General features: G+C 43.6%; 1 protein-coding gene across 2 annotated transcripts in view; it reads right to left on the bottom strand.

Annotated features, from left to right (window-relative positions):
* LOC110523118 (protein Shroom3) overlaps positions 1–15,659 on the bottom strand; it is a 158,445-nt gene extending 142,786 nt beyond the window's left edge. The window contains exons 1-2 of one of the 2 annotated variants that reach the window (XM_036936803.2): positions 15,577–15,659; positions 14,779–14,986 (exon numbers count right to left, since the gene is read on the bottom strand). In XM_036936803.2, coding sequence (XP_036792698.2) covers positions 14,779–14,922 — 144 coding nt within the window. In that variant the 5' untranslated portion in view covers positions 14,923–14,986; positions 15,577–15,659. The remainder of the gene's footprint in view (positions 1–14,778; positions 14,987–15,576) is intronic. The other variant, XM_090191617.1, reaches the window with a different exon arrangement.
* Positions 15,660–16,563: the final 904 nt, after the last annotated feature.

Here is a 16,563-nt window from a genome sequence, read left to right on the forward strand (position 1 = left end):
CAGATCAATTACATTATCCCATTATCTGGTGGGAATGAACTACACATCAACCATCTGGTGGGAATACATTACACATCACCCATCTGGAAGAATAAACTACACCACCCATCTGGAAGAATAAACTACACCACCCATCAGGTGGGAATGAACTACACATCAACCATCTGGAGGAATAAACTACACATCACCCATCTGGAGGAATAAACTACACATCACCCATCAGGTGGGAATGAACTACACATCAACCATCTGGAGGAATAAACTACACATCACCCATCTGGAGGAATACACTACACATCACCCATCTGGAAGAATAAACTACACCACCCATCAGGTGAGAATAAACTACACATCACCCATCTGGAGGAATAAACTACACATCACCCATCTGATGGGAATAAACTACACATCACCCATCTGGTGGGGTAAACTACACATCATCCATCTGGAAGAATAAACTACGCATCACCCATCTGATGGGAATAAACTACACATCATCCATCTGGAGGAATAAACTACACATCACCCATCTGGTGGGATAAACTACACATCACCCATCTGGTGGGAATGAACTACACATCACCCATCTGGTGGGAATAAACTACACATCACCCATCTGGAGGAATAAACTACACATCACCCATCTGGTGGGAATACATTACACATCACCCATCTGGTGGGAATAAACTACACATCAACCATCAGGTGAGAATAAACTACACATCACCCATCAGGTGGGAATAAACTACACATCAACCATCAGGTGAGAATAAACTACACATCAACCATCAGGTGGGAATAAACTACACATCAACCATCATGTGAGAATAAACTACACATCAACCATCAGGTGAGAATAAACTACACATCATCCATCTGATGGGAATAAACTACACATCACCCATCTGGAGGAATAAACTACACATCAACCATCAGGTGAGAATAAACTACACATCACCCATCTGGAGGAATAAACTACACATCAACCATCAGGTGAGAATAAACTACACATCACCCATCAGGTGAGAATAAACTACACATCAACCATCAGGTGAGAATAAACTACACATTACCCATCTGATGGGAATAAACTACACATCACCCATCTGATGGGAATAAACTAAACATCACCCATCTGGAGGAATAAACTACACATCACCCATCTGGAGGAATAAACTACACATCACCCATCTGGTGGGAATACATTACACATCACCCATCTGATGGGAATACATTACACATCACCCATCTGGAGGAATAAACTACACATCACCCATCTGGAGGAATAAACTACACATCACCCAGCTGGAGGAATAAACTACACATCACCCATCTGGTGGGAATAAACTACACATCACCCATCTGGTGGGAATAAACTACACAACACCCATCTGGAGGAATAAACTACACATCACCCATCTGGTGGGAATACATTACACATCACCCATCTGGTGGGAATACATTACACATCACCCATCTGGAGGAATAAACTACACATCACCCATCTGGAGGAATAAACTACACATCACCCATCTGGTGGGAATAAACTACACATCACCCATCTGGAGGAATAAACTACACATCACCCATCTGGTGGGAATAAACTACACATAACCCATCTGGAGGAATAAACTACACATCACCCATCTGGTGGGAATAAACTACACATAACCCATCTGGTGGGAATAAACTACACATAACCCATCTGGAGGAATAAACTACACATAACCCATCTGGAGGAATAAACTACACATCACCCATCTGGTGGGAATAAACTACACATCACATTGCCCATCTGGAGGAATAAACTACACATCACCCATCTGGAGGAATAAACTACACTACACATCACCCATCTGGAGGAATAAACTACACTACACATCGCCCATCTGGAGGAATAAACTACACTACATATCACCCATCTGGAGGAATAAACTACACATCACCCATCTGGAGGAATAAACTACACTACATATCACCCATCTGGAGGAATAACCTACACAAACCCATTTGGAGGAATAAACTACACTACACATCACCCATCTGGAGGAATAAACTAACACTACACATCGCCCATCTGGAGGAATAAACTACACATCACCCATCTGGAGGAATAAACTACACTACATATCACCCATCTGGAGGAATAACCTACACAAACCCATTTGGAGGAATAACCTACACATCACCCATCTGGAGGAATAAACTACACATCACCCATCTGGAGGAATAAACTACACATCACCCATCTGGAGGAATAAACTACACATCACCCATCTGGAGGAATAACCTACCCATCTGGAGGAATAACCTACCCACCTGGAGGAATAACCTACCCACCTGGAGGAATAAACTACACCATACCCATCTGGGGGAATAAACTAGAGTAAAATAAAGTAGTGTACATAATGTGAAATGCACTTGAAATAAAACTTGATTTGATTTTGATTTATACTCAGTCTGTCTGTTTGTCTGAATGAATAAATAAACAACACACTATCTTGATAAAGGGAAGTAGGAAAACTTGGGCTGAAGTAAGTTTGTGGTACGCTCAGCCCGAGCGAATAAACCATTCACGGGCAACAATGCACAGAACTCATAGAGGGAAGTAGGAACTAGGAAGAGTAATGTCATGTCATTATGGACTAAACACATGAATGCCCATAATCATTCCTTCTGCATCAAACACACAGTAGCATTGTCAATCAGCATGTTCTTCATGTGGGAAGGAATGAGGAAAGCCCAAACAGTACCCTATTCCCTATGTAGTGCACTACTTTCAACCAGGGCCCATAGGGCTATAGTAATGGAGATGCAGGGCGTTAGGAAGCAGGTGTAGTTGGAGAGTTTCATATAAATGAGCATGTAATGATACAAAAACAAGAGACACGTTTGGACACGAGAACAACAGAGAACACCATTGTGTTCGTGAGAGTCTCTTCTTTCTGTAGAGGGGTCATAATAGTTTTGATGGCCAAACCGTTTGAACAATACAGGCGATTCTGTGAGAAGACTGATTTTTGGGATGTCTCATGGTCTGACAAACACAGCTCTAGCTCTGTCACCTTTCACCGCAGATGGGATGTCTCATGGTCTGACAAACACAGCTCTAGCTCTGTCACCTTTCACCGCAGATGCAGAAGTGCGAAATCGGGGGATGCGGTGGATTGAGATGTATCCAATGCAATAAGATACCTCCAATATAACTGATTGATTTTTATGGGGATTTTTTTATTACGCAAATTGAAATTTTCGCTGGGGAGCGGACATCGACTCTAGGGGTTTTTAAAGATACTATAGTCGTCGCATTTCACATTGGTTTTTATCAACTACAAAAAGGTAAGATGTGTTTTTAATTCTGGTTCCGCTCTGCACACACAAGCTTGTTAGCTAGCTAGCTAGCTCTGGTCTAGCTTTCGAAAACATTATGTGGAATGGAATGGAATGGAATGGAACTGAGAGTCATGATCAAGGGCTAGCTCTGGTCCAACGTTAGCTAGCTCTGGTCCACGTTAGTTAAGACAACTCTCTGAAGTTCAAAGACATTTAAAGTTCCTTCATAGAAGCCGCTCCTCTGTAGGTATAATTCTGTGGGACTAATTCAGATAATGCATGTCATAACAACAAAATGCTGAGCGCTTCATGCCCAGTGTGTTTTTTCTGGGTTTGAACCGGTTCAGAACTTAGTTTTTCTGGGTCGGAACAGGGAACGGAACAAAGAAAAATATTGGTTCTGTTCAGAATGAAACTATTGAGAGTTATTGGTAACAAGTGTTAGTGTTACCATGTTTGTGCAGCCAAACATTGACATGCCTCCAAGAGTATCAAATTGAATCAGTTGCTCAAATGCAGAGCAGAATCCGTTCCACACCCTTCTGGAAGAGGTCTTACAGGGAATTCTGGATTGGAGCATCAAATTTCTGGCTTAATAACTATTCTCCAAACTTTGGCAACTCCCCTTAACTCACTGACCTCTATTCCCAAAATCAAAGAACATATCACGCCCTTCGACAAATCAGATCTGCTCCTCCCCACCTATAGACAGAAATTAAAGCCGGAAGCAATCGTGGTAAGTTCTGTTCAATGTTGGTCTGACCAATCGGAAATTCATGCTACACGACTGTTTTGATCACATGGACTGGGATACGTTCCGGGTCGCCTCGGGTATAACATTGACGACTACACTGACTGTTACATCAGAAAGTGCATTGAGGATGTTGTTCCTACAGTGACGATTAGAACAGATCCAAACCGGAAACCAAGATGGCAGAATTGGCTGAAAACTGAAAGAGTGAACCACCACATTTAACCACAGGACGGTGACTGGGAACATGGAGGAGTACAAACAGACCAGCGACGACCTCCGTAAGTCAATCAAAGATGCAAAAAAACATTACAGGGCCAAATGGAGTCACATTTCAATGGCTCAGAAATGAGATGCATGTGGCAGGGAATTCAGACAATCACAGATTATAAAGGGAAAACCAACCACCTCCCAATCTCTGTAGCCGACTTGAGTAGGTATTTTAAGAGTGTTAACCTTTTTGGGATGGGGGCAGCATTTTCACTTTTGGATGAATAGCGTGCCCAGAGTGAACTGCCTCCTACTCTGTCCCAGATGCTAATATATGCATATTATTATTAGTATTGGATAGAAAACACTCTGAAGTTTCTAAAACTGTTTGAATGATGTCTGTGAGTAACAGAACTCATATGACAGGTGAAAACCTGAGAAAAATCCAACCAGGAAGTGGGACATCTGAGGTTTGTAGTTTTTCAAAGCTTGGCATACCGAATACACATTGAGATATGGGTAAAGTTGCACTTCCTATGGCTTCCACTAGATGTCAACCGTCTTTAGAAACTTGAATGAGGATTCTACTATAAAGGAGGGGCTCATGAGACTTCTTTGAGTCAGTGGTCTGGCAGAGTGCCTTGGTCTCATGACGCGCGCTCCCGACAGAGTTACCTCTCGTTCCAGTGCTTTTCTTCAGACAAAGGAATTCTCCGGGTGGAACATTTTTGATGTTTTATGTTAAAAACATCCTAAAGATTGATTCCATACATCGTTTGACATGTTTCTAAAGGACTGTAACGGAACTTTTTCAGTTTTTGTCTGGACGAAGTGCCTGCGCCTCATGAAGATGGATTACTAGGCTGAACATTCTAACAAAAAGTGGCTATTTGGACATAAACAATGGACTTTATGGAACAAATCAGTAATTTATTGTTGAACTGGGATTCCTGGGAGTGCCTTCTGATGAAGATCATCAAAGGTAAGTGAATATTTATGGTGTTATTTCTACCTTTGTTGACTCCAAAATGGCAGATATTCCACTGGCTGTTTTGGGTTCTGAGCGCCGTTCTCAGATTATGCTTTTTCCGTAAGGTTTTTTAAAAATCTGACACAGCGGTTGCATTAAGGAGAAGTCTATCTTTAATTCTGTGAATAACAGTTGTATCTTTTATCAATGTTATTATGAGTATTTCTGCAAAATCACCGGATGTTTTGGAATCAAAACATTACTGCACGTAACGCGCCAACGTAAACTGAGATTTTTGCATATAAATATGCACATTATCGAACAAAACATACATAAATTGTGTAACATGATGTCCTGTGAGTGTCATCTGATGAAGATCATCAAAGGTTAGTGATTAATTTGATCTATATTTCTGCTTTTTGTGACTCCTATCTTTGGCTGTTTTTTGGACTTGGCTATGACCTAACATAATCATATGTTGTGCTTTCGCTGTAAAGCATTTTTGAAATCGGACACGATGGGTAGATTAGCAAGATGTTTATCTTTCATTTGCTGTATTGGACTTGTTAATGTGTGAAAGTTACATGTTCCTAAAAAATTGTTTTGAATTTCGCACGCTGCTGAACCCTCCCTGTGCAACTGGGTCCTAGACCCCAGGTGGCGAGGGCTGGCAACACCTCTGCCACACTGATACTCAACACAGGGGCCACACAGGGTTGTGTGCACAACCCCCTCCTTTACTCCCTGTTCACCCATGACTGCGTGGCAACGCACGACTCCAACTCAATCATCAAGTTTGCTGATGACACGACAGAGGTAGGTAGTAGGCCTGATTACCAACAACGACGAGACGGCCTACAGGCAGGAGACTAGAGGTGGAGCAGTGCCAGGAAAATAATATCTCCCTCAACATTAAAAAACCCCGAAGGAGATGATGGTGGACTACAGAAGACAGAAGAGGGAGCACGCCCCCATCCACATTGATGGGGCCCCAGTGGAGAGGGTCAAAAGCTTTAAGTTCCTTGACGTACACATCACTAGGGACCTGAAATGGTCCCACCACACTTCCACGTGGTGAAGAAGGTGCAACAGCACCTCTACAATCTCTGGCGGCTGAAGAAATTTGGCATGGCCCCTAAGACCCTCACACTTTTACACATGCACCATTGAGAGCATTCTGTTGGGAGACCATAAACCGAATGGCTCTCCAAAGGTTGGTGCAGTCAGCCCGACGCATTACAGAGGGCACACTGCCTGTACTCAAGGACATTTACAGCACTCTGTGTCAAAGGAAAGCTAAGAAGATCATCAAGTACCTCAGCCACCAGAGTCATGGTCTGTTCATTCTGCTACCATCTAGCAGACAGAGACGATACAGGTGCATCAAAGCCGGGACCGAAAGATTGAAAAACAGCTTCTATCTCTAGGCCATCAGACTGTAGAACAGCTTCTATCTCCAGGCCATCAGACTGTTGAACAGCTTCTATTACCATCAGACTGTTGAACAGCTTCTATCTCCAGGCCATCAGACTGTTGAACAGCTTCTATCTCCAGGCCATCAGACTGTTGAACAGCTTCTATCTCCAGGCCATCAGACAGTTGAACAGCTTCTATCTCCAGGCAATCAGACTGTTGAACAGCTTATATTACCATCAGACTGTTAAACAGCTTCTATCTCCAGGCCATCAGACTGTTGAACAGCTTCTATCTCTAGGCCATCAGACTGTTGAACAGCTTCTATCTCCAGTCCATCAGACTGTTGAACAGCTTCTATCTCCAGAACATCAGACTGTTGAACAGCTTCTATCTCCAGAACATCAGACTGTTGAACAGCTTCTATCTCCAGAACATCAGAGTGTTAAACAGCTTCTATCTCCAGACCATTAGACTGTTAAACAGCTTCTATCACCAGAACATCAGACTGTTGAACAGCTTCTATCTCCAGAACATCAGACTATTGAACAGCTTCTATCTCCAGAACATCAGACTGTTGAACAGCTTCTATCACCAGAACATCAGACTATTGAACAGCTTCTATCACCAGAACATCAGACTATTGAACAGCTTCTATCTCCAGAACATCAGACTGTTAAACAGCTTCTATCACCAGGCCATCAGACTTTTAAACAACTTATATCTCTAGAACATCAGACTATTGAACAGCTTCTATCTCCAGAACATCAGACTTTTAAACAGCTTCTATCACCAGGCCATCAGACTTTTAAACAGCTTCTATCACCAGGCCATCAGACTGATGAACAGCTTCTATCTCCAGAACATCAGACTGTTGAACAGCTTCTATCTCCAGACCCTGTTCAACAGCTTCTATCACCAGTCCATCAGACTGCTGAAAGCTTCTATCCCCATTGAGACCGTGTCTGTGCCTCGATCTAGGTTGGGCAAAACTAAACATGGCGGTGTTTGCTCTAGCAATCTCACTGGAATAAAGACCTCCTCCATTCCTGTCATTTTTGAAAGAGATTGCGATATCTCAAATCTCAAAATAGGGCTACTTAATGTTAGATCCCTCAAATCCAAGGCAGTTATAGTCAATGAACTAATCACTGATCATAATCTTGATGTGATTGGCCTGACTGGAACATGGCTTAAGCCTGATGAATTTACTGTGTTAAATGAGGCCTCTCCTCCTGGTTACACTAGTGACCATATCCCCCGCACATCCCGCAAATGTTGCTAACATTAGCAAATGTAAATTTACAACAACAAAAAAACGACAGCATTTTCATCTTAGTTTTGTCCCGTGGAATAAATATTGTGGATCTTAATGTTTTTCCTCATAATCCTGGACTATCGGACCACCATTTTATTTACATTTGCAATCGCAACAAATAATCTGCTCAGATCGTGCACCAGCGACTCCTGTGGCGGGCCGAGCGCAGTGCATGCTAACCAAGGTCGCCAGGTGCACGGTGTTTCCTCGGACACATTGGTGCGGCTGGCTTCCGGGTTGGATGCGCGCGGTGTTAAGAAGCAGTGCGGCTTGGTTGGGTTGTGTATCGGAGGACGCATGACTTTCAACCTTCGTCTCTCCCGAGCCCGTACGGGAGTTGTAGCGACGAGACAAGATAGTAGCTACTAACAATTGGATACCATGAAATTGGGGAGAAAAAGGGGGTAAAAATTAAACAACAAAAAAATAATAATAACAATCTGCTCAGACCCCAACCAAGGATCATCAAAAGTCATGCCATAAATTCTCAGACAACCCAAAGGTTTCTAGATGCCCTTCCAGACTCCCTCCACCTACCCAAGGACGTCAGAGGACAAAAATCAGTTAACCACCTAACTGAGGAACTAAATTTAACCTTGCGTAATACCCCTAAAAACAAAAAACTTTTGTCAGAAGAAACAAGCTTCCTGGTATACAGAAAATACCAGAGCCCTAAAGCAAGCTTCCAGAAAATTGGAACGGAAGTGGCGCTACACCAAACAGGAAGTCTTCTGATTAGCTTGGAAAGACAGTACCGTGCAGTATCGATATTTTTCCAATTTAATTGAGGAGAATAAGAACAATCCAAAATATATTTTTGATACTGTCGCAAAGCTAACTAAAAAGCAGCATTCCCCAAGAGAGCATGGCTTTCACTTCAGCAGTGATAAATTCATGAACTTCTTTGACGAAAAGATAATGGCATTCAAATATGACATGAAACTGCACTGTACACTGTGCGCTGCCTTCTATGGCACATGAGGACAGTTGACCTACGAAGATAACTCCTCCGTGAGTATGAACTCCACAGAGAGGCTATGGAGGGTCTTCTATTTTTCCTTTGTGAATCTTATCTAGTGTTGTAGCACTGCTAGTGTCCGTGTTGTTTCAATACAGAATACTTGGCAAACACTTTTCTGTTTGCAAGTCATTTCATATTTTCGGAGGAAACAACAGAAGGTTGTTTGCCGTCATCCTGACATACAGTTGAAGTGGTGATGGTAAGACTACAGGAAGTGGTGATGGTAAGACTACAGGAAGTGGTGATGGTAAGACTACAGGAAGGGGTGATGGTAAGACTACAGGAAGGGGTGATGGTAAGACTACAGGAAGGGGTGGTGGTAAGACTACAGGAAGTGGTGATGGTAAGACTACAGGAAGTGGTGATGGTAAGATTACAGGAAGTGGTGATGGTAAGACTACAGGAAGGGGTGATGGTAAGACTACAGGAAGTGGTGATGGTAAGACTACAGGAAGTGGTGATGGTAAGACTACAGGAAGTGGTGATGGTAAGACAACAGGAAGTGGTGATGGTAAGACAACAGGAAGGGGTGATGGTAAGACTACAGGAAGTGGTGATGGTAAGACAACAGGAAGGGGTGATGGTAAGACTACAGGAAGTGGTGATGGTAAGATTACAGGAAGTGGTGATGGTAAGACTACAGGAAGTGGTGATGGTAAGACTACACGAAGGGGTGATGGTAAGACTACAGGAAGGGGTGATGGTAAGGAAACAGGAAGGGGTGATGGTAAGACTACAGGAAGGGGTGGTGGTAAGACTACAGGAAGGGGTGATGGTAAGACTACAGGAAGGGGTGATGGTAAGACTACAGGAAGGGGTGATGGTAAGACTACAGGAAGGGGTGATGATAAGACTACTGGTATTCCTCCAAAGCTCAGTTGTTCTGAGTCTGCACAACACTGCCAGGACCTAGGATCAACGGAGACACTCAAGTTTTTTAATACTATATCTCTTGACACATTGATGGAAATAGTCATGGCCTCTAAACCTTCAAGCTGCCTACTGGACTATATTCCAACTAAACTACTGAAAGAGCTGCTTCCTGTGCTTGGCCCTATGTTGAACATAATAAATGGCTCTCTATCCACCGGATGTGTACCAAACTCACTAAAAGTGGCAGTAATAAAGCCTTTCTTGAAAAAGCCAAACCATGACCCAGAAAATATTAAAAACTATCGGCCTATATCGAATCTCCCATTCCTCTCGAAGAAAATTGAAAAAGCTGTTGCGCAGAAACTCACTGCCGTCTTGAAGATAAACAATGTATACGAAGCGCTTCAGTCTGGTTTTAGACCCATCATAGCACTGAGACTGCACTCGAAAAGGTGGTAAATTACCTTTTAATGGCATCAGACCGAGGCTCTGCATCTGTCCTCGTGCTCCTAGACCTTAGTGCTGCTTTTGATACCATCGATCACCACATTCTTTTGGAGAGATTGGAAACCCAAATTGGTCTACACAGACAAGTTCTGGCCAGGTTTAGATCTTATTGGACGGAAAGATATCAGTTTGTCTCTGTGGATGGTTTGTCCTCTGACAAATTAACTGTAAATGTCGGTGTTCCTCAAGGTTCCGTTTTAGGACCACTATTGTTTTCACTATATATTTTACCTCTTGGTGATGTCATTGGGAGATACAATGTTAACTTTCACTACTATGTGAACGATACACAGCTGTACATTTCGATGAAACATGGTGAAGCCCCAAAATTGCCCTCCCTGGAAGCCTGTGGTTCAGACATAAGGAAGAGGATGACGGCAAATCTTTCACTTTTAAACTTGGACAAAATGGAGATGCTTGTTCTAGGTCCCGAGAAACAAAGAGCTCTTCTGTTGAATCTGACCATTCATTTTGATGGTGGTACAGTTGTCTAAAAAAAAACTGTGAAGGACCTCGGCGTTACTCTGGACCCTGATCTCTCTTTTGACGAACATATCAAGACTGTTTAAAGGACAGCTTTTTTCCATCTGCGTAACATTGCAAAAATCAGAAACTTTCTGTCCAAAAATTATGCAGAAAAATGTAGTGCGGATCCATGCTTTTGTCACTTCTAGGTTAGACTACTGCAATGCTCTACTTTCCGGCTACCCGGATAAAGCACTAAATAAACTTCAGTTAGTGCAAAATACGGCTGCTAGAATCCTGACTAGAACCAAAACATTTTACCATATTACTCCAGTGCTAGCTTCTCCTACACTGGCTTCCTGTTCAGGCTAGGGCTGATTTCAAGGTTTTACTGCTAACCTACAAAGTATTACATGGGCTTGCTCCTACCTACTGTATGTCTCCGATTGGTCCTGCCGTACATACCTACATGTACGCTACGGTCACAAGACGCAGGCCTCCTTATTGTCTCTAGAATTTCTAAGTAAACAGCTGGAGGCATATAGCTACATTTTTATGGAGTGGTCTGCCTATCCATGTGAGAGACGCAGACTTGGTCTCGACCTTTAAGTCTTTATTCAAAAATCATCTCTTCAGTAGGTCCTATGATTGAGTGTAGTCTGGCCCAGGGGTTTGAAGGTGTACAGAAAGGCACTGGAGCGACGAAAAACCCTTGCTGTCTCTGCCTGGCCGGTTCCCCTCTCTCCACTGGGATTCTCTGCCTCTAACCATATTACAGGGGCTGAGTCACTGGCTTACAGGTGCTCTTCCATGCCATCCCAGGAGGGGTGCGTCACTTGAGTGGGAAGAGTCACTGACGTGATCTTCCTGTACGGGTTGGCGCCCCCCTATACTCGGCCTTGTCTCAGGGTCGTAAGTTGGTGGTTTGAAGATATCCCTCTAGTGGTGTGGGGGCTGTGCTTTGGCAAAGTGGGTGGGGTTATATACTGCCTGGTTGGCCCTGTCCGGTATTGTCGGACAGGGCCACAGTGTCTCCTGACCCCTCCTGTCTCAGCCTCCAGTATTTATGCTGCAGTAGTTTATGTGTCGGGGGCTAGGATCAGTCTGTTATATCTGGAGTATTTCTTCTGTCTTATCTGGTGTCCTGTGTGAATTTAAGTATGCTCTCTCTAACTCTCTCTCTTTCTCTCTTCTCTCGGAGGACCTGAGCCCTAGGACCATGCCATGAAAAGCCAACTGACATTTACTCCTGAGGTGCGACCTGTTGCACCCTCTACAACCACTGTGATTATTATTATTTGACCCTGCTGGTCATTTATGAACCTTTGAACATCTTGACCATGTTCTGTTATAATCTCCACCCGGCACAGCCAGAAGAGGACTGGCCACCCCTCAGAGCCTGGTTCCTTTCTAGGTTTCTTCCTAGGTTCCTGCCTTTCTAGGGTTTTTCCTAGCCATCGTGCTTCTACACCTGCATTGCTTGCTGTTTTGGGGTTTTAGACTGGGTTTCTGTACAGCACTTTGTGAAGGGCTTTATAAATACATTTGATTGATTGATTGATCTCCAGGCCATCAGACTGTTGAACAGCTTCTATCTCCAGGTCATCAGACTGTTGAACAGATTCTATCTCCAGGCCATCAGACTGTTGAACAGCCATCAAGCTATCTTCTGTAGTAAGAGACAAAGATATTCACTTACACAAATCACACACACCTCATACACAAGCTGACTCCTGTACTCACATATACACTCACACACACACACACCCATACTCACAAACACACTCACATGCACACACTGACCCTAGCCAACGCTGCTGTCCCATGTATACAGAGACATTAAACACTGGACACTTCCTGTTTCTTTTATAGCTGTGTATTTATTTACTGTATTCTCACATAGCTCATTCTAATATATCTAATATCTATCTATCTGCGTATTGTTACACTGTTTATGCACACTGTGTATATACTGGATTCTTGACATAGCCCCCCGACGCTATTATATAATGGCGCCGGAGGGGATGGAAAGGGAAAGGGGGATACCTAGTCAGTTGTACAACTGAATGCCTTCAACTCAGAGAGGTGCGGGGGGGGGCTTCCTTAATCGGCATCCACGTCTTCGGCGCCCGGGGAACAGTGGGTTAACTGCCTGGGGTGGGTTAAAGCGTTAAAGACTAAGATTGAATCCTACCACACCGGCTCTAATTTTACTGACTACAAAGGGAAACCCATCCGCGAGCTGCCCAGTGACCCGAGCCTACCAGACAAGCTAAATGCCTTTTATGCTCGCTTTGAGGCAAGCAACACTGAAGCATGCATGAGAGCACCAGCTGTTCCGGATGACTGTGTGATCACGCTCTCCGTAAGACCTTTAAACATGTCAACATTCACAAGGCTGCAGGGTCAGACGGATTACAAGGGTGTGTACTCAGAGCATGCCCGGACCAACTGGCAAGTGAAAAGGCGGGCCGAACAGGCCCCCATTAACCTCGACGGGGCTGAAGTGGAGCGGGTCAAGAGTTTCAAGTTTATTGGTGTTCACATCACCAACAAACTATCATGGTCCAAACACACCAACAGTTTGGCATGAGTCCCCAGACAGTTTGGTATGAGTCCCCAGATCCTCAAAATGTTATACAGCTGCACCATCGAGAGCATCCTGACCGGTTGCATCAGCGCCTGGTATGGCAACAGCTCGGCATCTGAACGAAAGGCGCTACAGAGGGTAGTGAGTATGGCCCAGTACATCACTGGGGACAAGCTTCCTGACATCCAGGACCTATATACTAGGCGGTGTCAGAGGAAGGCCCAAAAAATTGTCAGAGACTCCAGTCACCCAAGTCATAGACTATTCTCTCTGCTACCACACGGTACCAGAGCTCCAAGTCTAGGACCAAAAGTCTCCTTAACCGCTTCTACCCCCAGGCCATAACACTGCTGAACAATGAATCAAATGGCCACCCGGACTATTTATATTGACCCCCCCCCCCCCCCCCCCTCCCATAGATTACATTTGGACTAGTGATACAGTGTTATTTGGGTTATTCATTGGATTCGTTCTAACATTGTTGATTTCTTGTTTCTAGTTTTTCATTATTTATTTGTGTACTTGTTTGACAGGAGCTAGTAACATAAGCATTATACCGCATTGTTAGGAGCTAGTAACACAAGCATTATACTGCACATCTGCTACAATTCTGCTATTACATCTCCTAAACTGTCTACACGACCAATAAACTTTGATTTAGATTTAGCTGACATACTTTTGTCTGCACCAGCAAAGAGGTTTACCAGGGAACCATGCAGGCATGGTGAATGGCCCCATTCTTCAACACTGGGTCAGAGAAATAGAATTAAATAATCAACTGTGTTTGGTTAAGATTTATTCACTGGATCGGTATTCAGTCTGCTACTAACTAAAAACATGAATCTACTCTTGATGAGGCAGATGGAAAAACGCACATCAATATCTGACTTATCAAGGATAGCGCTCCTTGTTATGATTTTGTTGGTACAGGTATTTGTTGCAACATGTAGTGCGGATTTGAATACTATTTGAATCAAAATTGCTCAACCCTCTTCTAGGAAAAAGCACATTTTATCAGACATTGTAACACTGTCACAAGACACTCTCCTGGGGAAGTAACAATGTTGACCTCGGGGACTCTTCATCAATATTATAGACAGCTGTGTTCATAGCAATAGCTATGAGCCATAGGCCTGAATGCAATATAAAAACTTGGGGAAGGAGGATTAGTTAGGACCGAGGTGGTAGGCAACACCTGACACACACACACACACATACACACACACACACATACACATGAACACACACAAGCACACACACACACACATACACATGAACACACACGCACACACACGCACGCACGCACACACACGCACACCTTCCTTACCTTTGAGATGATTAACTCCTCTCCATGTTCCAGACCTCCTTTGAGCTGAAACCCCCAGGGTGCCCCACCCAGGAGCCGAGCCTCCAGAAGCAGCGTCTTTCCTCGGCGTATGACTGTGCTGTAGCTGGGGAGACTGCTATCCATAATCACTAGCACCGCCGAGGTAGCCTAGCCTGGTGGCTCGGTCCTATTCAGTCCAACAGACCCACTGCATAGGGGAAATGAAGCCGATAAGATGGAAGAACCGATTTTTCTCTTCTCCTTTTCTTAAAGTCTTCCCGAAGAGCATAGCAAGAGGGGAATGTCCACTCCTGAAGGATAAATCATTTCCTAGCATCACCGAATATTAAGTCAGCAAATGAAACATGGTTTGCCAATCTAACGGCAGTCTAGTTTAAACAAGTTCACTTTTGTTCCAACAGTCAGCAACAAGTGATGAAAATTAAACAGCCCACAAAATAACATTAAATGGATAGAACAAACGACAAAAAATAATCATGTTTACTGAAAATGTAGATAGCTTCACTTTTGATCGTTTGTCAGCCCCTCTTCCTCCTCCGAAACTACTTTAGCATCACAATAGAATTTGCTACAATCCACTGGTCTGGGAGAAAGGGAGCGCTCTTCCCTCGTCAGCGAGCTGGTAGCATTGCGATCAGGTCAATTTGCCCTGTCAGAAAACAACGTTTTGCGCACCAGACTTCGACACTTGATTTGCCTACTCTCTAAAACTACCCCAAGTTGATTCTCAACAACCTTTAAATATAGAAGTCTACTTGTTGCCTTGATGCGCATTACCTCTCCACTCTAGTTCCATGGATGCAAGTTTTGCCTCCCACTCCTCTCTCCTCTCACAGTCAATGGATGAAGTAGGGTAGTGCGCATGTGTGGAGAGGAACGCCCTTCAGCAGGCTACGCGGCCCGTTTCTTTAAAAAGTCAAGCTCTGTCGAGACTGTGGCGAAACCAAATGACATACGCGCTTTAGTTCATTTAACACCATGAAAGGTCTCTTTAATTTATCCTGACACACACATACTGTGAAACGCAAACACGGCATCCCACGCCACGGCCAATTCCGTCATTGTGTATTGATTACTTTACCGAAATTCCAAGTCAAGCACGTCAGGGGGGATAAAATAATAAGAAACAACAGCTTCCGTAGGACTTAATCTGAATAAATGTGACACCTGACCCGATGTTACCCAAAACTATTTTCATGACCTCCCGATGAAGAAGGGAACTAGATAAGATGTTTCCTCGTGTCATTTCTGTCTTATTTTTTTTTTTTTTTTTTTTTTTTTTTACCTTTATTTAACCAGGCAAGTCAGTTAAGAACAAATTCTTATTTTCAATGACGGCCTGGGAACAGTGGGTTAACTGCCTGTTCAGGGGCAGAACGACAGATTTGTACCTTGTCAGCTCGGGGGTTTGAACTCACAACCTTCCGGTTACTAGTCCAACGCTCTAACCACTAGGCTACCCTGCCGCCCCATTATTAAGGTCAGTCAGACATGTATGATATCTTCAAATGACGACAATGCTGGTTAGGCTATCACAGTTCACACACATTTCTGATTTAGACCGAGTAGGCCCTAGGCTATGTTGACACTAATCTGCATTCCTTCATTACCGTGTCGAAATGGAAGTCGTGAATCAGCTACAGTATATACCAATTGCCTGGCATCTAATAGTAAGATGTAGATAACCAATCAATTTGACAACAAACAAATATTTTACTATTAGACACTTATTATATATATTATATTATTCTTGGGTAGATGTTC

This window comes from Oncorhynchus mykiss, chromosome 12 (genome assembly GCF_057628025.1).
Source record: "Oncorhynchus mykiss isolate SJ-2025 chromosome 12, ASM5762802v1, whole genome shotgun sequence".
Classification (NCBI taxonomy): Eukaryota; Metazoa; Chordata; class Actinopteri; order Salmoniformes; family Salmonidae; genus Oncorhynchus; species Oncorhynchus mykiss.